The 25,778-nt window shown below is 40.8% G+C and overlaps 2 protein-coding genes and 1 long non-coding RNA gene across 8 annotated transcripts; 1 reads left to right on the top strand and 2 right to left on the bottom strand.

Annotated features, from left to right (window-relative positions):
* Window positions 1-442: 442 nt before the first annotated feature.
* On the bottom strand, window positions 443-12,984 carry LOC124185490 (vascular endothelial growth factor receptor 1-like). 2 transcript variants are annotated; one of them, XM_046576325.1, is made up of 23 exons: window positions 12,854-12,984; window positions 9,680-9,810; window positions 9,393-9,570; window positions 8,952-9,076; window positions 8,601-8,754; window positions 8,275-8,423; window positions 7,843-8,014; window positions 7,597-7,726; window positions 6,992-7,185; window positions 6,751-6,917; window positions 6,491-6,635; window positions 6,253-6,387; window positions 5,972-6,130; window positions 5,756-5,883; window positions 5,409-5,568; window positions 5,192-5,292; window positions 4,974-5,124; window positions 4,636-4,863; window positions 4,355-4,523; window positions 3,448-3,730; window positions 3,016-3,347; window positions 2,815-2,920; window positions 443-2,703 (listed from the first exon to the last, which is right to left on the bottom strand). In XM_046576325.1, the coding sequence occupies exons 1-23, from the start codon at window positions 12,909-12,911 to the stop codon at window positions 2,038-2,040; spliced, it is 4,221 nt and encodes a 1,406-aa protein (XP_046432281.1). In that variant the 5' UTR covers window positions 12,912-12,984; the 3' UTR covers window positions 443-2,037. The 2 variants fall into 2 exon arrangements, with proteins under 2 accessions (XP_046432281.1, XP_046432282.1); XM_046576326.1 differs by having other exon boundaries at window positions 3,448-3,697.
* LOC124185493 (hemicentin-2-like) lies at window positions 9,853-25,010 on the bottom strand. 2 transcript variants are annotated; one of them, XR_006871407.1, is made up of 19 exons: window positions 24,878-25,010; window positions 23,520-23,650; window positions 23,226-23,415; window positions 22,801-22,934; window positions 22,379-22,535; window positions 21,376-21,533; window positions 21,039-21,186; window positions 20,741-20,867; window positions 20,231-20,406; window positions 19,987-20,153; window positions 19,696-19,840; window positions 19,426-19,560; window positions 19,134-19,289; window positions 18,902-19,041; window positions 18,668-18,827; window positions 18,465-18,568; window positions 17,550-18,403; window positions 14,739-14,749; window positions 9,853-9,855 (listed from the first exon to the last, which is right to left on the bottom strand). XR_006871407.1 is itself a non-coding variant. In XM_046576332.1 (17 exons), the coding sequence occupies exons 1-17, from the start codon at window positions 24,930-24,932 to the stop codon at window positions 18,275-18,277; spliced, it is 2,412 nt and encodes an 803-aa protein (XP_046432288.1). In that variant the 5' UTR covers window positions 24,933-25,010; the 3' UTR covers window positions 17,510-18,274. The 2 variants fall into 2 exon arrangements, 1 of the variants encoding a protein (XP_046432288.1); XM_046576332.1 differs by lacking the exons at window positions 9,853-9,855; window positions 14,739-14,749 and having other exon boundaries at window positions 17,510-18,403.
* LOC124185498 lies at window positions 12,873-24,881 on the top strand. Of its 4 annotated transcripts, none has more exons than XR_006871408.1 (4): window positions 12,873-13,005; window positions 22,831-22,947; window positions 23,228-23,362; window positions 23,621-24,881. It is a non-coding gene; the product is annotated as an uncharacterized LOC124185498 (long non-coding RNA). The 4 variants fall into 4 exon arrangements; XR_006871410.1 differs by lacking the exon at window positions 12,873-13,005 and adding an exon at window positions 15,718-15,753; XR_006871409.1 differs by lacking the exon at window positions 22,831-22,947 and having other exon boundaries at window positions 12,887-13,005.
* Window positions 25,011-25,778: the final 768 nt, after the last annotated feature.

Genomic DNA, 25,778 nt, shown 5'->3' with positions numbered 1-25,778 from the left:
AAGTTTTCATCATTTCCGCTTGACCGTGGCAAATATTCGACGAACGTTTAATACCGCAAATCACAGTATTCTTTTTTTTTTCCGCATGGTGCTACGTTGAAGAATATCGCGAAGAAAAGTTATAATGTCCTAGCAAATAATGTAACGAGTATTTGTTTACAGCGTGACAAGGAACTCGCGCTCTTTTACCATGTGGTAAATCGAGTTCCGCCCATGACTGACGCTACTCGGACAAAAGATTGTACGATATGATTTTTTATGTTAAATACACGACGAACTCAATACTGCGAACAAAGACCAATAATAACTTGGAAAATCTTCTTCACTCTCAAGGTCACATCGTATCATTATCCCCGCGACGAATTCTCCCCCGATCCCAATTGCCACTCTGTCCTGTCTCGTGAAACATTTACGTGGGTAAATTAAATGTGTGTTCAAGTTGTCGTTTGCAAGGCTTCCGTAAGATCTTTATTTCAAATTTTTATCATGATACTGACCTAAGTCTATAAAAAACGTAATATATGGTAAATTTATACATATTTACTTCTTTATCAAGACGTACCTCGGCTATTTACTAACAATAAGTAATATTCATCGTGAATTCATTGAAAACGATCATCACGGTTTTCCTTAAAATTATTCAGATACAACTTATTCAAAGTGCTTGTCAACGTGAATACCACGCACACATTTCTACACATTAAACCACGCATCCGGAATGACCGATCTTTATGAAACGTGAATTAGTGAAACTAGACGTATTTCTCACCGTTCCCTGTGCATTATCTGCTCCGCTTTCCCGAGACATGCTGCAATATACGCCTGGTTCGCAGCAAAATTAACCGAATCTAGAAATGTCATCACGAATGTCAACGAATTATGTTTTCTGAATGGCGCACGAAAAAGTAGACACGTACGATGATCATGACACCCGGATTGTATATATTTATTTTTAATGACACGTTTAACGATACGATAAATTAACTGTTGGAAGAAAATAATTTCATTAAAATGTACTTGAAAGCAATAAAAAGACGAATGACAAATTTTTCATAAAACAAGTCATGCGTCATTTATCGTAAACCGCTACCCGTGGGATGAAAAAAATATGGGTCTGATGAAAAATTCGATCTAGTTTCACCGGCGCAAATTTTATCAAAATTCGTCATCCCAAGTTCGTGTGTTCCCCTTGTTCGTTAAAATAGCATAATAAAATAAAAAGGTTTTGTACCTTGACAGATATCGCAAGCGTGGGACGTGTTACTTAATTGAAAAATTACCAATGGGCTATAAAATATCGATGAGTAACATCGAGAGTCATCGTGTTTGGCATTCGATATGTATAAATAAATTGAGATGATCAATCTGGTTGGCTTTAAAACAAACCGCATTATCGATAATAGCATAATGTAGAAAAGAATTATGAAATGCAACGCCTTTGTTTGTTCAGTACTGTTAAGGTTACTGTAACGCCTGCTCTGTACTACGAAAATGCAGGTGACGCAAGTATTTGAGATCACATCATAATTAAGAGAACTTACTCTAATTCAATAGTGAAAATTACCCAACTCACTGGGTTAAGAATTTTTCACTCACGGGATCTTAGAATCTACAGTCTGTATGGATATAAGTACTTACAATTAATTTTCATCAGAAAAATAATCTGCTATCTCGGAAACTGGTATAAATATTCCGAGCAGATCGAAAGGCGTCTAGAAAATTATATTTTGCGACGTCGTAAAAGCTAGTAAAACGAAAATAACAGTGCAATGTTGATGACAATTTTTCACATTAATGGATAATGTACAACGGATATGAAGTTGGAAGAAAGACGTATGATCAGAATTTCCTTAAATTTCCTAATATGATTTACAATTACTGTTCAAGTTCAATAATACGATGAGGAGAAATGAAAACAGAACGACTGAACACTAATGGGCAGATTGGGCAAATTAAATTTCAAACGTTGCGTCGGTAGTAAAAAAAAAAAAAAGTCATTATGGCACTCGACGTATTTGAAAATTGGCCAATAACATGTTACACAATTTGCCTGTTTTGTAGTTCCAATTTCGACATGGTCACATAGCTTGGGTTACTGAAACTGTCGACCATATCCTTAGCTCGTTCATTTTTTTGCTGGGGCATATTGACGTAATTGTCATGCCCTGTAATTATGGGCGGCGGCGCCTGATTCGCATAAACGTTCTGCATGTTTGATTTGTTCAAATTCCGATCCGACGTGTTCGTCGAGTTGGATATCTGATTGTTCGGCTGGCTGTCGGCGACATTGCAGTAGTCCAAGTTTGTTGTGCTGGGATTTTTTTCCTTTTGTTGCTTGACGAATTCGGCCCTTCTCTGTTGCACGTTTATGGGGTTCAAGTAGGGCTCTTCGGGGGTGAGCATCGGCGCTGACTCAACGCAGTCTTCCGAATCCGAATTTATCGGAGTTGTTTTGTCAAGGGGAGAAAAGTCGAAGTGGGTTTCGCAGACCGTCGGCCGGGGGCTGAAAATTTCAGGCTCGGTGGTTTTGTTCAGCGGACTCATCGACAGGTAGGCTGAATCCGGGCGAGACTCCCACGACGGCTCGGGCGAATTGTGATAATCGTGGCTCGGAGCCGACATCATGGTCAAATAATCGCTTTGCCCGCTTGCCAAGTTCACAGTGTTCATGTCCATGTACGGAGTGTTCAGCTCGAAATAAACCTGAAACGCACAAGCATCGTCACAGTAATATTCCCCAGTTGCCGTCATACAGAATTTCACGAATCTCGAAGGTTTCTCCTTCAACGGATTTTCCCCGCTCGGCCAACTCACCATTTTAACACTTTCGTTCAACAGAGTACCGAGTCTTTCGACAAGCTCTGGAAACGTGGGGCGCAGGGAGGGTTTGGCCTTCCAACACTGTTGGATACAGGCGTATCTGAAAATTGACCGCAACGATCGAAGGTTTGTTATCGGCACATGCAAGTATGGATTATCACCTTCCCACGCGAATAGATTATTTTGTTAGCTCACATCTCGTCAGTAGCATGTTCCGGTTTCTCCATGCGGTATCCTTCGATAAGTCTGTCATACTGCTTTTCAGCCTCCATTCCGGGATACGGAGTACGTGCCAAAGTGAAAAATTCCCACAAGACTATCCCGAAGGACCAGACATCCGACTGAGTCGAGAATATCCTGTCTCTGATCGATTCAATCGCCATCCATTTTATCGGCAAGGGGCCGTCTCCCTTCTTCTTGTAATTGTCGTCCTTGTACATGTTCTTGGCCAAGCCAAAGTCGCAAATCTTTACGACATTATCGTCGGCGAGCAGTATATTCCTCGCTGCTAAATCGCCGTGTAAGACCTGAAACACGATGGGTTGAAAAAATGTCGGAATTTTTTGGGGCGACGCAGTTCAACGGCTCGATGAAACCTGAAATTTACGAGTTACGAGTGTCACTCACGTTTCTACTGCTTAGATAGTCCATACCACGTGACACCTGCCAGGCCCAGCAGAGTAAATCTTGCGTAGATATTGGTTTCAAATTATGTTCCTTGTAATCACCCCGATAATTCGATCTCCATCCAGGTTGTACCGAATTGTTGCTCAAGACGCCACCGTCAGGCGCCATGTTCACGTCTCCGAATTCTGTCGCTTGACGATAATCGACTAGTTCGGAGCCACTATTGCTATCCGATGACTTTACACTGACGCTACGGGAAAAGGACAACGCTGCGTACTTTATCCTGTGTGGTCGGGGGAAAACAACACCGTGTTAGCCAACAGATTGCATGCACCTTTTACCATTGTTATCAGACTATTGTTAAAATTGTAAATCTAAGCTACTACGTTACGATAAGTGAATTAGGATTGCGTCCACGCTTGCATCGCATAAACCCTGAAGTGGGGAATGTCGAGTCAAAGGTTCGTTTGGACCGACGCAGTTGTGATTTCACATCGAATTAAATATTCCGCTCGACATTTAGTTTTAGTTCAGCTATGTAAGCATATAATAGGGTTTGATATTCGATAAGTTGGACGGAATATTGAAGTAGGTACATTCGAGAGACGCGATTTTTTTCAAGTATTAGATGTGGTTAATATAAGGTTGAGCGGAAAACATCAGATCACAGCCACACAGGAACTAACATTTGGGTCCGTTTCCGAATGAAATACATGTTGCTTCGTTGCAAATGGGATCAACTTGTTCGCATGAGTCGAAAAAATATTTCAGTGAGCGCACGAGGCACCGGAGAGAAGCAGATAACATTCAGTGAAATTTGGGAGATAATCCAGTACCACAAGAACTACGGCGATGGTTCATTAATAAAAGCATGTAGGTCTATCGACGCTAGGTACGTATTGCATACCTATTCTGACTTCCGATACTTTCACTTCGGGTCAAACGCTCCATACCAATGTTTGGATCAATTTTTTGCGTAGCAGGATCAATTTGGTCGATGAAACTTGCTCGGTGACGCTGCAAATAGTTGTGCAAGTTCCCAAAGCGGCAATATTCGACGATGACGTAAAGCTCACCTTTGGGAATCAGTAAAATAATAATGGTTGACGATCTTTCACCGATTGCCGCTATGTCAACGTGGTGGGAACCACGTACGACCAAGTTGCCGATGAAAAAGGCAGAACTTACGCTTGGTAAGGATGGTCTTGGTGCAAGCCCCGAGCAGATTGACGACGTTCAAGTGTCGACCGAGGTGAATCATGATCTTGAGTTCGCTGGAGAGAGCTTTCATGTAACTCGGTTCCGCCGATCTTCGAACCATTTTCACCGCGACAGTGGTATCCTCGCCATCGACGCAAATGCCCCGTGCCTCAGCTTTCATCACTACACCGAAGGCACCGCTTCCCAGTTGTTTACCTGACACGATATACAGTTACGAGATATTGCAAACATCAATCGACCGACGCCTGTCGGCTGTTGAACGACACATTCGCCGAACCTTACTGTCGGAGAGCACTGCAACGTACCGAGTTTCAAATTTTCCCGCGGAAATTCCCATTTCTTATCGTAGGGTAATAGCTCGGCCTGGTCATCGATCGTCAGATCGGGATTCAAACACTCGACGGCACCTTCTTCGAAATGCGTCAGGCCAGCCTCGAGCAACTCTTTCTTCATCAGCTGTAAGAAATCTCAATGAACAATATCGTATTCCGCTACCCGTTGGTAGTCCAAGGTTCACACTTACCCTTTCACGGTGTACTCTGTATCCCATGTAAGCGATGACAACGATGATAACTACGATAAGGAAGCAAATTAAACTGATCCAAATTAGGTTGCTTCCGTTACCTGAAAATGGTATAGAGTGGTTAGTTCTACACGTTGTGCAGAAGACATTTATGCAAGGAGAACGTTAATCTTATTGTCAGTGATAAAACGTCGTGTCATCGTTGCACAAGATCCACCTTCGACTACGATGTCCACGTATTTCTCGACGAATCGGATACGGTTCTCTGCTCGACACGCGTAATGCCCGCTGTCTTCATCCAAAAAGTACCGTATACGAAGCGTGGAATTGTCTGATGAAATTTCGTACTGCTGACCCTTTTTTAGCGGATGACCATCCTACGAAGTTTAACAAAACAATTACGAGGTTTTCTAACCAAACTGGAAAAACTAATCGCATTCTGTTGATCGAGCGTCATAGTCATTTACTCCGGTGTTAACACTCTCTGATCACTCGACGCGAAAAACCGTTTCTAAACGTACTGTACGGAAAGGAGGTTGGTATAGGAAGTTTGTGAAATTTTACCTTTAACCAGGTTACACTTGGTTCTGGCATTCCATCGGCGTGACACGTTAGACGCATATTATCCTTTTTCTCTTTCACTACCTGAGAATTATTCAGATTCGTCTTATAAATGGACGGTGCGTACGCATCTGAAACACGAATGACACGCCGGGTGAACGAATGTCCTGATACTTCGAACATCCTTTTAATCTGAGAACGAGTATAAGCCGTACGTACCTTTCACGGTCAAGAAGTAGGTCATCGGTTCCTCGTTGTTATTACCCAGATCAAATGCGTGGCAAGTATAATTTCCCGAGTCGGATTTCTGTACGTCACGTATTTTAAGTATCGCTTGATAGGTGAACTTTGTAGTTTTGTTCACAACCGATATCCTTCCTGGAAGAAATTTGATAAATATATTGCAACGAAGCCGATTCGGTAACATCTCTGAGTGTGAATTTCGAGTACTCGCACGTGAAGATTTCGATAACAATTCGAAAGAATCTCGGGAAACCTACCATTCTTGAAATCAGTGACGTTGTCCCATCTGATGCTATCGCTGTAGTTGTAAACCGAAGCTCCACATGTAAGACTGATATTGTCACCTTCCACGACCGATTTCGGATGCAATATATCAAAAGACGAAGCCACGTCTACCAAAATCATAGAACGGAAAATACGATCCGTTAGTGAAAAATCTATTTTCACGAGAGTGGAAATAATCTCAGAGATAAACAAACGAGGGAACGAACGTACCGGAAACATAAATTAGTTCGGTAACCTCCGTACAATTAATTGCGTTACAGCTTTTACACGTCAGATCACCGGTCTCGTTGATCTTTGCCGACACGTGCGAAAACATAGTAAACGGCACGCCGTTCGCAGCACTGGGCGCGACGTCCTGGTTGAAGAAACTATTATCAATCTTACAATCAAGGAACTCACGTTATACATGTTAACGTGCAACGACAACCTACACGAACAGAATTGATCGGGTAAAATTAAATGGTACATGCCGATAAAATTATGGATTTTGAGTCGCATTTGCTGGGAAACTTTGGGTATTCCCGATACATCCATGTCACATTAGCTTCTGGATTGGCTAGAATTTTGCAACTGATGTAGGCAGACTGGCCAGGCATGAAGTATGACAAGGTGTTCTCGATGTGAGCAATTGGCTGTGCTGTAAATTACCACGAATTATTAGCGACGACTGTGGAATTCGAAAAATACGGAGTATTCGCCGAAATATCTCACCTTCGACATTCAAATGAAGGACGACGTCGGTCATGTTATTTTGAGTGGCTACTCTAATTGTGTAATTGCTCGTATCGCGTACACTAAGGCGAGCTATTTTGAAGACGTGCTCTTTTCCATATTGGATGTGAGAGTATTTGCTTTTTTCGACCGATGTGACGTCTTTAATTGGATCGGCAGAATTACCTTTGAACCTGTATCGACAGTAAACATGTATTTATCAATGCAATGGCGGTGTATTTTGCGTTGAAGGAAGGCTCAATTGTTTTGTTCGGGTTTCGTCGCTTATGGTGGGTGCTATTCTTTTGCGAGAAAATCGGAGGTGAGAAAATTGTACTCAAAAGATTGCAGACGTAGTTGCCTGAATGACCAACTGATAATTCGCTTGATCGAAACCATCATTTGATAAAGATATTGGTCAGCAAAAATGAATTTCTCGTAAAAATAAGTACTCACAGTCTCTTTCCTATTTTCTTCTTTTTCTCAAATTACCATACACCTACATTTTCAATCTCGAAATAAAAAAAAAAAAACAATTTTAAGCATCGTCGAAACGTGAGTACACTACCAAGTAAACGTCGTTCTGACGATGAGATGCAACTCACCATGTCCAAGTAACGTTTTCTGGATAACTGTCGACAGTTATCTTCCAACGAGCAGCCCCTCCTTCGCGTAATTGCAACGAAGCGCTCTTCTCATCATCCAGGCTCACATTAAGGTACACGTAATTTGGATCTAGGGAAATTTTAAATGGATCGATTGATCAAGTTATTATGAAAATCCTCGTATCTGAAAGGTCAAAAGAGAATAGAGACTGAATTAAAATAGAACGTAACGGTACTTGTGCTCACCCCAAATTCTAAGGTGTGTTGTTTCGAATGCTACGTTATTCGAATCATCCTCCAAGCTGCAAATATATTCACCACCGTCATGTTCCTGAACGTTCACGATTTTGAGGAAGACGGTGTGAGTCACGTTATCTTTCCCAGGTTCCGTGTTTTGGTCGGGAATGACTCTGTCTTCCTGAAATATTATTTTCCACCGTATTCACGCCATCGCGGTAATTAAAAACATGCTAGAGATGAACTAATGTTGCAGGAGTTAAGAAACAAAGATGAAAATCGTCGATATTTACCCACCTGAGAATTGGATATTGTCAGGCGTAGTATATCACAAGTTCGAGAAAAGAACATAATATTTATAAGTTTTGGGACGATTCGTCATGAAAATCAGAACAGACAACAATGTTTTGCGACCTGAGTATAATTGCTGCTAAAACTCACCGGGACCGAAGAAGGATATTTCCATGACAGAAGAAATATGTCATTTGCGGACATAACAACTGAGCACGTCAAAGTCTGATTTCTACCCCACACAACGTGATGCAACGCAGCTTCGTCGATTTTCGGCTTTGGCAATTTTTTCGACACTTCTCGCAGGAAGGAGAAAAAACAAATCCTTAGTAATTTCGAACCGAACTCGATCGAACATGGTGAGTTAGAGGAACATTCGTAGAGGTATTGGATGCAAAGAATGGAAGTCACTCGGGAAATCCACTAGGAATACATAATTGCGTCGATTATAAGCTTGAAAAATTTTTAAAACTCACCTGTCACGTGTAAATTATACGATGGTTCGTTGTCCGGGTTACTTTTGCCATGGATTTTACAATTATAGACTTCGTCTGTCTGCGCCAGTGAAACATTTCTCAGGATGAATCCAATTTTTGGGTCGAATTCGGGGTTTTCGAGTAGCTCTGAACCCTGTGAATAGCGGTCAAGTATTTAGTATCTTTAACATTAATTTACGTAGGTGGGAAGATGATCATAAATTTCACGGATACTCGTCACTCTGCGTTCTCCCGTCTGTCGCATTCTACGATACCGATTCAATCGACTTTCTTCTTCTTCCGTGCGGAACAATCTCGTTAATTTTTCACTTCATATAGACAATCACTTACACCGTACGTCATGTGGAGTTCCACTTGATAGCTCGGTGACGTCGGCCGACATGGAATGACTCCTGTTGTTCCCACTCTAATCTTTAACGTATCAAAATAAGGCGCGACGGCAAACGGTTCCTTAGCTGAAATTATAGATGAATAGAAATACATTTTAAAAATAGGCATACACGCTTCTCCAAACTCTTCCTACAACCGTTTATCAACAGCACGTGATGAATTTCTCTTTCAATTCCGTCATTTTAATACGAGTTCACCGAGTAAAATGATGTTGCGGACAGTCAACTTCCACCAAGTCACAGAATAACTTCAACCCTTTCAGGATGCGACGTACATGGCATAAGAGCTTATTATATTCTAACGGCCGTCACTCGCAACACTTGTAAGATTTGTCGCCAAAAGTTCTGCTCCGTAAGTGAACAAGTGTTTTTCATTACATACATTCTACGTAAACGTAAATCCAAGAGATCTCCTCGTCGGGATGATCGATGGTTTGCTCGTTATTCTTGATCTCGACACCTTCCCTTGCACAAGCGTACCATCCTGTATCGTTCGCGTATGCATGATGAATAACGAAAGTATATTCGCCGGAAGCTTCATCGATGATGGTATGATTTCTCTGTAAATTCAAAGTTGACAGTATCGAATGTTATTCGAGATCTCGTCGTGCCGCCAACGAATTGTGAGCGTAACTGACGATGAGTTCGAGTATAAAAACCGATACGTGCATTTCCCGAAAGATTCATAGACGAAAAGTGAATAGGGTCGTCATCCCAACATAATATTTTCAGTTCGTCTCCTTCTCGGATAAGAACCTCCTCCGTATCAGGCATCATTTTCGGTTTCCATGCCGTGTCACCTGCCAAAGAAACTTGGTATGATTATTCGTTATATACGTTACACGCTGCTCAATTATGCCACTGGTCGATACATTCGATACTTCGCATTCAAATAATCGATGATTCACCCCCCTCGATTATACTTGACAATTGCGATGCAAATCCCGTCGAAATTTCGCCATGAAAATATACCCTACACTATAATATGTAACCTGCGTAGTTATCCACGCCTTCGGGTCGTCATTCTAGAAATTTTCACGCGAGGTACTGGCAGTTCCCTTCTACAGATCAGGTTCTTGGCCTTCTCTTTTGAGTTTGACTTGTATCTTCGAATACCTGACACAAGTCTAAGTTTCTTCGATTCTTTCCTATCTTACATACAATAGGGCGTGCCTGTTAACCTCGATCCATTCGAGATGATGGCTTATCGCATTCCGCGCATCTAAAGAATTACTACGCATCGACTACGTGTATTCAGATTCATAAAAAAGACTTTAACATCCACGGTAAGTAAGAGCCAGACCATGAAAGATGAAAACATTTTATTCTGAGAAACACTCTCATTCCCACGTCCTGCGGATACGCTCGGTTTGCGTTTGAATCCTGGAAAGTACGTAATCGCAAAACAGGGTAAAGCGTGCTACCACACAGGAAGTACAACGTTCATCTCTCTCTTTCTTCCACCAGCGATAATTATGCTCGCAGTATCAAACATGTAGAGTATTTCTATGCCTACGTAGGCTGCGCAGTACCAAGCATTTTACAAAGCAAAACAGCTGGCGAAACCAAAGAAGCTGTATTCAGCACGAGTCATTTTTTCCGAATTTCACATAATTTCCATTCATCTTATTCGTCTGACAACGTATCGTAGGTATCGCAAGTGCCAACAATGATCAGTCTGCGGCACAAGTTCCCGCGGACCTCGGTCTTTCCTCACAATCAGTAAAGATTATTTTTTGCCGCAACGAGAAAATAAAACATTGGTTCCGACTTATTGGCTGCAGTGAAAAATAGGAAAGCGGTGAAAGGAGCCGAAAAATATAAGAAAACGAAGTTGAAAATTTCACTCGTATTCATTGCGCGGCTCGATCCATAATTCGTAACTTCGCAAGCTGGTAAAAAAATTGAATATCAATATTTGCCTAACCAGACGAAACCACATTCTGTAAATCTTTTAGCAGTTTCACGTGATTAAGTTCCTTCTAAAACGGAACCGTCTTCAAATGGTGAATTTTCGAGGAGTTTAGTTCACGCAAACAGCTTTCTTCTTCATTCATCGCGCTGCAATCATTGCAGTGTTTTCGAGTTTTATCGAATTACGGTTACAGCATCGTTCAAAGAATCGCCAAGAACAGGTCGGAGGGAAAAGATTAAGATCTGTTTTTTCACCGTCCAAGCAAAACATCCGGAAAATAATCTGGGCTCCTGCAGTGGTGTAGTTAAATTTAAATATTTTCCGGTAGAGAAAGATTTTCAAGAGTCAAACGCACGAACGGTAGCTGATAAGGGCGCGGTATCCCCGCCCGCTGATCACTGAAAGGAAGAGGGAGTGAGATATTCGCTTGGTTACATCCGGCAGGCTGTACTTTCTTGATTGTAGGACATTCGGAAAGAAAAGAGAAAAAGAAAACAAAAACATTCAGACACTTATCAGAGTGAAGATAATTCCAATTCAATAAGTCACAGCGTGGCTCTATTCTAGGCTCTGTCGCAAGTAATCAATCAACATATTGTTACATACCGCACGAATGTTGGTTATAGATTTGAATAAAATCAACCAACAGGTCATACCATCAGAGTTGAGTCGCCCTGCGCCGTTGTTTCAACAATATTTGGAGTGATTTTATGAGAAACAAACAAGAACGAAACGAAAATCATCCGCCAACTAATTCCGACGATAAGAGGGGAAACATCGTATAACGTGCGAGTGATTAAAACGGAGAGGAAACTTAGAACGCCTTGAAAACAAATTGCTCACTATCAACTGTTGTGAGAGACCAGAGAACGCTTATCTGGGTTGGAACGGAAACTATATCTCGTTGTATCATTTGTGTCAAATTGAAGGAGAAGAAAAAATATGAACAAGCTGCGGGAGTAATAAAACTACGCGTAAGTATAATCTATAAAACCAATTGCGTTCAGAGCTCAATTATTGGAAAGGTGGAAAAGGCTAGATTGGCAACGTATCATCATTTGACCAACAAGTAATAAGACAGCAGCATCGATCGCTCACATATGTATTTATACAGGGTGATTTTTCTCCGGCTCCGAATGAGGTAGGGACTGAAATTCGGGATATCGGTAGTGATAAGTCCCTCCCTCATTCGGAGCCGGAGAAAAATCACCCTGTATAAATATCAGCCCGGTATGTCGATCAATCCAAGTAGAGTAAAAAGGTTACCTCGGTCGAGTTCAGAAATGTGATGTAAATATGCAATCCGACCTGGGTTTTTTCTTCTAATCTGCGGTTTAACGAGTAAGATAAACTGCGTAATGAATCATGACATTGTGCAGTAAGTAATACGCTCGTAAATAATTGCAACAATACCAAATCTCGCAAGCGCGTAACAATTCTCCGAACGACGGTGACATAAACATTAAAAAATATGATGGAATGCTGCAAAAGTCGGTATCACGTTACGACAAACGACGATGAAACAAACCGAAGCGATGCCAAACAGCTTGAGGATTCGAGAAGTAGTGAAAGTAAGATTTAACATGTAAGCATAGACATCGGTGCACTTGAAAGAAAAACTAAGGTGCAAATAAGGAAGAAGAAGAGAAAAAATGTACATTCCGCGTGATTGCGGGTATGAGTAATGCAAACAATGATGCGTTCAGCGTTTCGACTTGACACGAATATCGAAGGTAAGTTCGCGAGTGAACGAAGAGGCGCGTAGCCAATCGGAAACCACGATCGTGCAGGTGAGATCATACTCATTGGTTCGGAGGGGCACGACACCTGAACAACATTCCGTCACGTGATCGGCAGCCTGACGAAACGACAGTTAACGAGTAATGAGAAAACCGTACGAAAGCCGCGCACTTAGTCATTGACGTTACCTTGCTGTAGGCCGAAGATCGCGAAGACCAACACCTGGACGAACGTCAAGCGATCCATGTTGTTCCGTTGGGCGGGTGCACGTTCAGTCCGATCTCGACATCGAGGTAAAAGTTGGCTCGTAACCAGCCGACCGACATTAATCGACTACCAGGTAGACGTTTTCCGGACACTTATCTTTAACGAAACGTGCGCAAGTTCCAGTGATTACTTTCTCATTCTAGGGTCGACCGTTCACTAGCTTCGTGAAGGCGCTCGCCACAACACTGTGTCAACCTCCAATCTCGTAAAACAGGCCCCACTCCTTCTCGCTGAGAATCGTTTCTACACATCTGACGTCACCATGCATTTTCAAAGAATACATATACGAACAATCCGACTATGAATATCCAATGAGTGTCTAATCCGCGAGCACCTTTTGCGTAGACTTCCGTTCGGAGGATCTCAGGTTTCCTGGTTTTTCCTGGTCAATAATCGAATCGGAAATTTGGTACACAGAGGTATCTTCGACGGGACCGTTATTTTCGCGCGTTATACAGTAAAAATATTCAAACATCGTTCAATTATACGTAACTCAAATACTTTCAAAAATGTATATACAGGTGATCTATAAGATTCTTTGGATGCCGTAAGGTTTATACGGCAGTTCGAGAAAAAAAAACATCTTGCGCAAACAGAACCACTCTCGATTCTCTCAACATCGATACGTAACATCAGATAAAATTTATACCGGGAAATATATCGGTAAATACAGCGATACTCGATGTTAGTTTTCAGTTCGAATTATTATTAAACCGCAGATGATGAATATTCACGTAGGTTAATTGAATCCTAATTGAAAGCAACAGATCAAACGCCTGATTTACATACTGCATAACCATGTGCAAAATAGTTTACAAAATTTGCACCATCTCCACTTTTCCCTTTCATGACGGCGATGCAGCTTACCGCTGTGTAAAGTTGGTTGCTTGTTCTAAGGCGTTCGGTACACGTGCGGTTTACTAAAAAAAACAGGAAGTTCCAGTTGATAGCGTTGATAAAGTGCATAAACAACGTAAAACAATCATAGTAATCAACATACGCAGACGAAAATATGTATATGTTAAACTAATGAGAACAGAGCGGTTAAACGCAGTAACGTATACGTAATGACGTGAAAGAAAGTCTAGAAAATGCGTAAGATAATCTCATCTAAACTTTGAACGCTGTTCGATTTAGACACCGTTCGACCATGCGCTACTAATTACGGGTTTATTTGGAAAAGCAATAGAGTTGATTTCCACACTAACAATAAGAAAAGTGACATCGAGAGTCCAACTGTTTAAATATAGCACAAGTTTCATAGTTTACATTGTTGTTACGAAATCTGACCGAATTTTCTATAAGTATATAATTATCTTCACTTCTCAGTTTACAGTGCATGCGTTAGGTCAATTGCCAATCGTACGTCCGATTTCTGAACTGATACCTATAAAACACCTCTGATGCACTGCAGAGTCCAACGATTGTTCCGCTTGCCAGAACGAATTTCAAGAAGAGTAAGAAATGTTCCCAGTCCCCAGTTCCTAGTTTGCGTCCAGCCACCGAATGATAACGCGGTAAAATAATTTCGCAAGCTCTCGAACTTTATATAACCTAATTTGGTGAACTAATTTATCAACCACCAGCAATTTAAATGCCTCGAGTTTACGGTTAAAAAAGTACTCACAGCGCGATAAACTTAAACGTAGGCGCCTGATATTGCGTATTTAACTTTACATCGTTTATTTATACATGAGACAGAATTACTGGTGTTGATAACGGTTCTTCCTAAAAATACGTCGTCGTTTGCACGTACCCGGTCGACGAATTACAGTCAACTCGACTTTTTTCTGTTTCATCCCTTACTCGCTCTTCAGCTTCTGCTCGCAATTGTGGAAACGTCTTGAAATGAAAGGGGTCATGAAACATGTAAGGTGGTTCGATTGCGCAACAATTATGTACACGTATATGTGCAATCAGCCATAACCTCCGTATAATGTCTAGTTGCAACGTGCACGGTGAAAGGAAATAATGCAAGTTGCACTCAGCGTGCGCAGTGCCGGAGACACACCGTAAACCCATATAAAAAACGTGGATGTCAGGGAAGCTCCAGGTGGCTAAAGTCGACGAAGAAATATGATAAAATCAATATCGATTCATCTCAAACAATACGAGGGAAAATAAGATAAGGATGACGAACGGTCACTGATCAAGTTTTCATGATCCAGGTGATCGAGCATGAGAGTGGGCTTCGCGCATGGCTTTTGGGCATCTGATTCACAGTTTGTCCGGTGCAATCACCGCAGGAGCGTAACAGTGGCAGACGGGTTCTCGGAGTGAGGGAAACGGCGACACGTCGCGAAATTTAGAAAAACTGATGGGATTTGAAAGCGGGTGCGAATTATTTGGATACTACGCACTCGACGTGAGAATTATCGAGGTCACCGAGTTGCGAAGAAGACGGAACGCGGAACGGCGAATGAAAACTAGAGTTTCCACGAATTGCGTAACGAGTGGTGTAACAACGAGCTGGTGGTTGTTGTGCTTTACCTAGAGACGCTTTAAACTCGATCATCATCTTTCAAACATCTTGTGTCGTGACGCGGCGTGATATCGGGGACGATCGCTGTTGAAATAAATCAGTTGACATCGAGAGGCTAAGAGTGTTTTAATTGAATAAGTGGTCCGATTGTGTCTGTATAATATTTTCACTCGGTGCAGAACCTTCGGTAGTGAAAAAGCGTTATTCCTCGTAGCGGTTACTAATGACGAGTGACGAGCGCGACTATCACGATTACATATGTCTTCGATTGGTAGTCCGAAAACAGAGGTGGAACCCCCCGTGAAAGCAGATCATCTTCATGGAACAACGTCTCGAACCGTATGCAACAATACCTGACTTACTAAAATTCAATTCATCAACGCTGTCTATTGCACAAGCTATAGCTGCTCTGGCACTTTGTTACCGTTAAGTTTATATTCGTTAATTTCTTGGAGCTCGGGACTTGTTACGAAATCAGCTTTCACCGAAGCGTCGTAACTGACAATGAAATATTCAATTTCTCGATCATGTCGCTTCGTGCTGCCCAATTATCAATTATCCAACGTAACATCCCGTATCATCAAACCATTATCTTGAATGACCATGAGGATAAATTAATAAATTCAGCGGTCCGAAGCGGTTCAAAATACGAACATCGGTACCAGTGTTCTGCTGATACGGTAATCATACATTCTCAGTATTGTTAGCGAAGTTGAAGCGAGTGGAAGAGCGAAAAACCAAAATGTATAATACGCATAGCTTTCACACACCGGTATGGAAATGAATTGTAGAAGTCATTGAATCATGAGGAACGGAACGCGTAACAACGATTAACGCACGTTCTCCAATCCGAGATTTATCTTGATTTATCGAGTTCGTCACATCCCGTTCCGAACATTATTCCGCGCCTAGTCAATTCCGAAAGACTTTGAGGATACAAAAATAGATAGCAGAAGGTCAAGCGTCAAATTCTATGAAGATTGATCGATGATCGTAGAAATTAGCGGTTTGCCTAAACGTGCGTAGGCTGCATATTCTAATATTTAATTTCCGATAAAACTGCTGCGAAACTGTTCAAATAAATCCATTGGAATAATTGACAGTTAAATGTCTGATAAAAAATATGACAATAAGAACGTACGCGGATTTTAAGCAGCATAGAAGCAAATCAGTAGTTCAATATTACGATCGTAACGCCGCAAGTTTGAAACACTTGTCGCACATGAATACGTATTAAGAACTTGATTCTTACGACACAAGTCACGTATTACTTCACTCAATTTTGGTTTATCGTTAGTTTGGTTAGTCATTGAATTATTTTCTTTTTCTTTTTTAATACCACACATGCGAGTACATATCTTAGGCATGTGAACAATCGGAAATGCGGTGATTGCCGTAGCAGCTGTAATTACGAATGCCAACTTCGTTCAAAGGTACAAATCTCCGCAGAAAGTTCGAACTGTCGGTAATTTGAAATGTTGGGAAATCGTCATTCCGCAGTTTTGGAGCTTTGCTTTGGAAATCTTACCCATTCTCAGGAAAAATTTTCAGTATGAATTTGTGTATACTTATGTATACAGTACAACTTTTCGTATTTAAGGTCTTTCTACGTTTTTAACTTTCGGTAATTTGACTTTGCGGATTTCGCCCGGTCGACTTTTTCGTTTCTCGCATTTTTGACACCGCCTCCCCAACTTCTGACTATCTATCACCGTAAAGTTGTCACTATTAAATACTCAGCGTTGAGAAGTATCGTAACCACTTAGTGTTACGGAATCGACCGCACAGAAAATGACACCATATTTTTCTATGGAACTCCTCAGATTCCACATCCTGCCGGATGCGTTTGTTTTATACTCGGTAACGAACAGCATGCCACCAGTTACTTATTATTGCACGAAATACACGCAGGGATTCCGATTATGCGCGACCGAATGGAAGTAACCAATTTTATAACTTCCTCGATTGCGGACGCGAATATTTTCACGAACCTTTTTCATGCATCGCGAGACATGGTAAAATTTCATATTGCCGCAATTGAAGATACGCTCCCAACTGTGTGAACCTATTCACTATATATATCAGAGTCTCCAAATTGAATTCAATTGTAATGGTTATATTGTATTTTGAATAACAACTTAGGCATATAAAGTTTACAAAAATATTTGTATTTTCTGTACAGGTACTGAGTCTATCTTTCCAAAAACTACAGAGGTAAATTGTGCATCATGGAGGCTAAATAGGTCTTTTCAGAGCGCACGGAACCTTGGAAATACGCAAGGTGAAAAAGACTTGGCCCCCCTGACGGAATCGATACTTTTTGTGACACCTGCGTGGGAAGTTCGAATTGGCGTACCGAAAAGTATGCACGAAGCGCCCGATTCCCCTACATTTCTAAAAGAGTTAGATACTGTTGAAAACAGTTAGGTAATGTTCAGCAGGATACAGTTTTCAGAGCTAAGCTAACTCCATCTGACGCGATGAGTTTTGACCACGATCGCGTTCGCCGTGTTGCAGCTACGGTCAGGTTACGCCACCACGGTTCCAATTTTCTCGAGTCGAACTTCCCATTACAGGTGTTGTAAAAAATAGTATACGATACGTGCGCGCGTATGTGACCCTCGCACTCGCGCAGGAATCACGTACTTCGCGCACTTGTATCGTAATATACTATTATGCAAGAAAATGATGCGATTACTTCAAGGTCGGCCATACGTGCGATGCATGGAAGAAACATATACGCATACGCGTGTTATAGATTATTTCTGTAAAACTGGTACGTTTGTTAGTGTGACTGTTTCTAGAAACTTAATATTAAATTTCAAGATTTTAACGACCATGAGCGTATAAACTCTACGGATTAGAGTTGTGGCCGCGCTGTTGCGACCTGATCAATGGGCAACAGCTCATCTTCATCGTTGAGATTGAAATCGGGTGACCTTTGTTGAAGTTGCGAAAGTGCCATGTTACGATACTCTTGCTTCAAACGCTGTAACAGTTGACGTGTAATGAGTATCCTTGTTACGCGTTAGCCTGATGATTTTATTTACCTCTTCTCGCTTTACTTTGAATCTCATGTAAATGACCACTCCGACAATCATTGCGATGAGAACACAGATCAAACCGATCCAGACTGCATTGTTACGAGGTGGTTCTAGAAATACGATGCATCAGTTATACTTCCATCGACACACCTGAATAATATTTTTTGGAAAACGTTGCACTTTTCTTTTGCAACTTTATACAACTTTACCTTTGATCAAAAGTCTCAAGGATTTCTCACTAACGCCAAGACGACTTTTCGCTCGGCAAGAGTAATTTCCACTGTCAGTACCAAAGAAGTATCTTATATGCAGCTCAGACTTGTTCGGTGAAATGACGTACTGTTCGTTATTTTCAAGCCGTTCACCGTCCTGTTTAATTTCAAAAGGTTGATAATATGCAGTGTTTTTTCATAATTCGACCGAGTAGATCGCGACTCAATTACCTTGAGCCATGTTATTTCTGGAAAGGGCATTCCCTCGACAATGCAAGTTAGTCTACGAGTAGCCTTCTCATCCTTTCCTAGGTCGATTGAAATTTCAGAATTATTCATATTCGATTCGATGATTGACGGCGCATGCGCGTCTGAAAGAGCCAATGATCAGTTACAAACAAGTATTGGTATAAATGAAAATTTCAGCTCCCCTTCAGCCGTTCTAGCAAATATGTTTACATACCCAGTACCGACAAATGATATACAATCGTCTCATCGTGATTATTCTTATTTACGGCTTTGCAAAAATAATCTCCTGAATCCGATTTTTGCACATTTTTTAATACAAGAATTGACTGAAACGTGAAGTTCGTCTTCCGCTGATTGATTATCACGCTTCCTGGAATTAATTTCACACAGACATTTGAATAAATGACTTGTGGCTGTCCCACTTGTGCATTCAGAGTACAAATATCACTGTGTTAATTGGAAATCTCGCGATTGTTAAAGAATTTCAGTGAACTTGATGACGATACCGTTCCTGGAAGCGTTCTTCACGTCCCATGTAATGTCATCGGTATAATTGTGAACAGAAGCGCCGCACGTAACATCGATGTTATCACCTTCCACAACGTAACCTGGATCAATTATACCGAAGGATCCATTTCCATCTGTGATAATCAGGTAATTCTAATCAACGACTTCCATTAAATGATCCTTTCAATAGCACAGCAATCGATTTTCTTCCCGATAGAAGAAGCCAAAAGATTTTCGACGATATGCCGCGAGCAGTAACAAAGGCTTACCGGAAACGAATATTGATTGAATAACTTCGACACAGTCGATGTTATTGCAGCTTTTACATATCAGATCTCCCGCCATGTTGATCGTTATATTGGCATGTGAAACCAAGTCAACGGTGGAAAATTTGGAAAGTTCGTTTGATATTTTCTAGGCAGGAAAAGATAGTTGGATTATTGTCACCCGCAACGAAATAAATGAATGAAGAGTTATATCAGTGTAGAAATTGTGTTGTACTGCAAGGGTAGCGGAGAGAGATAAAAAAAAACTGGTGAGTCGAAACAATTTATACTTGCCGAAAAATTTGCACGATTGACAATGGTCTTTGATGGAAAAGCGGGGTATTCCAAATAACTCCATGTTATATTCGGTAACGGTGAACCTGAAGTATAACAAGAAAATCTCGCGGTCTCTCCCAGTGCATAATATGACGAAGATTCACCGATGTGAGCCACCGGTGCGGCTGAAAAGTATAACAAACAAAGTTTAAAAAATTCTCCTCAGGTCAGTAAATAGTAATCACAGATTCAAAGGGTTTACCTTGAACCATTAGTACGAGTTCGCAGTCTCTAGTTTGGTTCGAAGTGTCGATGTGGATCGTGTAGACTCCTACATCAGTAATTCTCACGTCGGATATTTGGAACGTGTGACGTAATCCATCTACAGTATGCGAGTACTTGCTTGTATCGGTAATTACCGTCTTGTCCTTAGAGAGCCTATGTCGCATATAAATTTCAGAATTATACATGAAATGAAAAACGAGCGTTCAATAACGTCGCTTAAATTTTCCTTGTCTTTCCCAACTTCGTAGAATAATCTGCGTTAGCTGTCGACACCCAAGAGAAGATACGTCGAAACCAACCGATGATTAGTCAGTAATATAATATTTTATTCTTACTTCATCAACCATCGCCAAGGCAGCGGCATTCGTTGTAATTTGATTCACAGACACAAGCGACGTAAGGAAAACTGTACCATGGAATGCTCGAAAGAGGTAATGATTGCGTAATAAAGAAAAAGTAATATTAAGTAGTAAGGTGGAAGGCTCACCATGTCACCGTTGCTTTGGGATACGTGTCAATATCTATCGCCCAAACTGCTGTTGATTTTTCGGTAACGTTTACAAATGTGGCATTCTCACTGGATTCGATTACCTTGAGATGTGGACGATTAGGATCTGGGAAAATTCATAAAAGAATTTGCGTCGACGACGAAAATCTAATACGATCGATAATGTTTAGTCTTTGAAAATATATATTACATTAAAAAAGAATAAGTGAAACGTGAACTAGGATTAAGAAACGAGTGTTGAGAGTATAGATTTAAATGTAGCAATTTTTATGTTTACCGTGAAATTGAACCTTTATCGGTGTACTTTTGTTCCTGAATTGTCCCATCACGGTACAAATATATACCCCGCTATCACTTTCTTCAACGTTTATTATTGTCAATTGAGTACTCTCTGCGGTAGGATTCTTGTGAACCAATCTTGTTTCCTGAAATCCATCCAATCCCAATTTTAGGTACACGATTAGGTATTAATGGTATCGTATATACAGAAAATGACATTTGAGATATCATTACATAAATACCTCAACCCGAAATAATGTTTACATGCCATAGAAAATATCCAACTATACTCCAGGTGACTTACATTGAAAATGTTAATTATCAGTGAATCTTACCGGTACTGAACTCGGTGCTGTCCACTTCAGGTAATAAGTATCCTCATCCCAGTTGTGAGTTTCAGAACTGATGTTGCAGGTGATAGTCTGATTTCTTCCCCACACCAAGTGATGAAATTCGTTCTCATCGACGAACGGAGGCTTTAAATTGTCGAGATCTTTGAAAAAACCACATCATTTGTTACTTCATTATACGGATTGCTGTGGGTGAAGATATTTGTTGAATCATCCAAATAATTGGAGGGTGAAAAACGATTCGGCAAAAGTAGAATTCAAGTGACTATTGTAGTCGTCAAACTGAACTATCGTTTTCTAGTGAATATTAACGAAACAAGTTAAAATCTCTGCAAACGTCTTTGTAGTTTCACACAGATCCTAGGACTGACGAAAGTCATTTTATGTATCACTACCATGTTTTCCTCGCGTTTCGGTGCGTCTAGACAGGGAATAAAGCAGTATTTTTAATCCTTAGGGATGAAAAGTATACTTTTAACCCCTCCTCGGACTCCTGGGGCTTAAAAGTGAATCTCGTAATTTATGTTAATAATTATTCAAAAACTACGTTTAGTGTCTCTGGAGGGGACTCCGCCCCTTGACCCCGTCGGGGGGGTGCGGATCCCTCACACTTCGGTAACAAACACCTTTCGCCTACGACACTTTCAAAAGCTTAGAAAACATCGTCCGTTATATAAGTCAGGGTGGGCAAAACTTGCGGTTTTTTTCTTTTTTAATTTCAAACCCAGGTCTCCAAAAAATCTGGTTTTTCCTTGTAAAACTCGGCTAAAATTAGGTTTGGCTGATTGCATGTTTGTGATGCGTGAATCGTTAAATATTTATTTACCATCATTGCACTTGAAATTAATGAGATAACCTGTTTGCTTATTTTATTGACTATTAATCAATGTTTTGGTTAACGACTTGTCTACGACTCGTACTGAAAATGTCATCCTCAGTCTCGAAAGTCCCATTTTACCCCCTTGATTCACAATGTACTATCAATTACCTAACTCCAAGTGATAAGTCTGTTCTTCGTCTTTTTCGACATTATTGGGGAACGGATATGCACAAGTGTAATCCCCGTAGTCCTCGACGCCGACTTCATCTTTAATGAATCCTATTTTCGGATCGAATCTGAAACCGTGTGCCGCCGGATTTGCTTCCTGTGAATATAGTAAATATTCGTCTAATATCTACAGAGAAAATTGTGAGTCGGAGTTTACAGCAGTCTGATGATTCTATCGGTAGTTGCGTTCCAGGCGATTTTTTTTTCTTCTTCTCTTGCAACAAATAAATGATATTTCTTTGGAAAGTCAAGATAATTCTTGAACGTTTCGATCACTTTGGTGTTGAATTAAATAATATCCCTTTAATAAATGAAAATAAAAGAAGAAAAAAGATTTACGTACACGTAAGATGTACAATTACCGTATAAAAGTAGAGAAATTTTGGTTTCAGGTCTTCCGCCGTTGTCCGACACGGTATGACAAAGGAACTTCCAGGCAATCTGATTATCTCTGAACCCGCAAGATTCACTTTAGTAGCAAATGATCGGTTCGCGGCTGAAAAGAATACGTAACATATCCATATGACTACTGTCAATTGAGTGTTATAGATTCGCGAATCTAGCGAGCAAATCCTAACGAATGCTTATAGCAGATTTAGATAAAGCACATGTTCCACATCTTAGATTCACACTATCCTATAGCCTTGGCAACCTCTGGTCTTGTGCTGCAATGTACCACATCAACAAGTCCACAAACAAACATACTTGTTTCATATGAACTTGTGTAAATTTGGTAATAAAAACTTTTCATTTGTATTCAAGTAGATGTCGGGGTGTTTTTGCTTACAGTTCACGAAGACATAAATCCAACTAATATCTTCGCCGGGACGTTCGATCGTTTGCTCATCATTGATAATAGTTATTCCGTCCTCGGCGCAACCGTACCATCCGGTGTCCACTGCCGCTGCATGAGGTACAACGAAGGTATATTCACCCTTATTGTTACCGGAAACGATAGTATAATTCGATTGCCGATTCTGTAAAATTATTTCTGCAATTTTATTAATGAACAAACGTCAGGTTAGTATCTTGTCGTGGTACCGACGAATCGCGAGCATGAATGAGTTCGGATCGTACGTACGTCTCCCGACAGCTTCATGGTAGAAAATTGAATCGGGCCGTCACCCCGACAAGACAATCTCAGCTCGTCTCCCTCTTTAATGACAAGCTGCTCTTTTTCAGGGATCATCGTCGGCTTCCGTGACTCGGTATCTAAACGGATGAGGTACAATGTCAAGTGTTGGAATACGAGCATAAATAATCTTGTAAAGTAAGAATATAATTTGTATAACATGTCACGACTAGCGCGTATGGCTCGACGAAAGAAAAGGCGTTAGGTCCTTCTCCGAGAGGCTTATCTTTGTTAACGAAGAATAAGATATACAAACGGTTAAAGACTACCAGCGCTCGACACTCAATTCAACCGTTCAATTGGTCAGTTTTCCGGCAACTCTCACTCGGGATAGTCGTCTGAATAATAAATAAAATTTATATGTTCTACTTGAACTTCTGTGATTAAATACAACACCTGAGACCCGTATCCAATGTCAAGATTAAAAATAGTCGAATGCGAGAAAATAATCAAGAATTTACAACGTGCCGAGCCAACCTTAGAAAGAAAGAAAGGAAATTGAACAGCCTTGACTTCGTCTCATGCGATATTCTTCAATGAATGAAATATAGGAACGCACATGCTCGAAGATAAGGAAAAATGGGTCTGATAAAAAATATTCCCCTGATCGATTACTGCAATTGACCAGAATAAAGTTTCATCGCCGCGGAGTAGAGAATCCCGCAGTAGTTTAAAGAGGCCCGAAGACTCTGCGCCAACATATAAACTGACTATAAATACCCTTCTGTACTTTGGTGCAGAATTTTTTATAAAGATTTGAATTCCCCTGCAAACATAACAGAACGCCGCCCGAATACCGATATGTTGACGAGTTTGCGGTTTAACGGATATAATATAAGCTACTATTATTAGACGATACGTTCGTTCATGCCTACGTGTGGATTGGAAATGTTAAATAAAATATCTGATTCATCTGGTCCAAGTAATTCGGAGCAAAGCATTCGCGTTTTGTCGAGGTTAGAAACCGCTTTGTCGAGTAAAACGATTTGCTTATTGACCTAAACTTCTGCACGGATTAGATTGGATTTCACGTTCGATGAGTCATACGTAACAAACGTCTAAACTCTAAGACAATAAACAATGTGAGCGTCTGAAGGCGAGAGTCTCGACGAGAATACGAATCAAAAGGCAATTTATTGACTCATTTATAGTATCTCGGTATTAACGGGAATTATTATGTCAGTATTAACTGCGAAGCCGGACGTCGACCTTGATAATAAAGATGAGCTGTGAAACCAATGACTAATGAACTTACCTCAACACAGACATTGCACGAAAGCGAAATTTCACGTCACGCCAATAATTACCTCTTAACAATGCCACTAACAGGATGAAAATCCAGGTTCCCGTAATGCACCGCATCTCGTATGGCTGACAAAATAGCAGCCTTTGATCTTCGACTGTCAGGAATAATATTTCACAGGATCGGTTAAGCTTCAGAGTCACGTCAAAACTACGGGGAAATTCGTGATCTTAAAAATAAGTTGGCACGCATTACGTAACTGAAACGTTTATATTTGCGTTAGCCGATTGTGAAATTTCATTTCACACTATCACGAATCGACTTGAACGATGTTCCGATAGGTGAAACTTGACAACATTACTATAACGTACGGAGAGATTATGGGTACTTTCTATGTTCCCCCTTGACGCCGACGATATTCTTTACAACACTACGATACCGGCGTGCCGTAGAGCCTCGCGATGAAAAGGTAGCGCGATTTGTTTCTTAACGTTTGTCAATCTGACAATAGGAACTTTCCGTTGTTATCTATTGAGTACTATTTATCTAGCTATCAATATTCGAACGCTAAAAATTGGTCAAATAACTTTCATGTCGAGCGGACGAGTGGCTGATAGAAATTTGAAAAGTAACCGAAAGATCTAGGGCGCAGGCGACGATTGTGGCGCCACGGTGACAATTTGATGGAATTATGGAAGAGGACGCGAAATATCAAATTGTGCTGGAAGATCGTGGCATCTCGGATTTCGACAGAGCACGTGACGTCTAAAATTGTTAAAGAAGAACGTGACATCACGACCAGGGAGAAATTTTTCATTGATACGGCACTTGAATTTTGGGTGCATGAATTATACGCGCTATTTTCTTCCAATAGATTGAATAATTGTTTCAATCATTTTCTTTATTAATTTAGAATTCGTAACGAGGGTCCGGTAAATTTTATATAAAATCGATCAATCTAGGGT

The sequence above is a fragment of the Neodiprion fabricii genome, chromosome 6 (assembly GCF_021155785.1).
Source record: "Neodiprion fabricii isolate iyNeoFabr1 chromosome 6, iyNeoFabr1.1, whole genome shotgun sequence".
Classification (NCBI taxonomy): Eukaryota; Metazoa; Arthropoda; class Insecta; order Hymenoptera; family Diprionidae; genus Neodiprion; species Neodiprion fabricii.
Note: the sequence above shows the minus strand (reverse complement) of the source record. Positions and strands in the feature narration are given on the sequence as shown.

Excerpts from the sequence above, each read along its gene's own strand:
- LOC124185493 (XM_046576332.1), bottom strand. The coding sequence starts at position 24,932 with ATGCGGTGCATTACGGGAACCTGGATTTTCATCCTGTTAGTGGCATTG. Across the intron at positions 23,416-23,519 it reads CCATGAAGCTGTCGGGAGAC|AATCGGCAATCGAATTATAC; the intron begins GTACGTACGATC and ends ATAATTTTACAG. Across the intron at positions 20,407-20,740 it reads CCCAAAGCAACGGTGACATG|GCTCTCTAAGGACAAGACGG; the intron begins GTGAGCCTTCCA and ends TATGCGACATAG.
- LOC124185490 (XM_046576325.1), bottom strand. The coding sequence starts at position 12,911 with ATGGATCGCTTGACGTTCGTCCAGGTGTTGGTCTTCGCGATCTTCGGC. Across the intron at positions 6,636-6,750 it reads CAAAATCCATAATTTTATCG|GACGTCGCGCCCAGTGCTGC; the intron begins GCATGTACCATT and ends TTCTTCAACCAG. Across the intron at positions 2,704-2,814 it reads TGAACGAAAGTGTTAAAATG|GTTTATTTCGAGCTGAACAC; the intron begins GTGAGTTGGCCG and ends TGTGCGTTTCAG.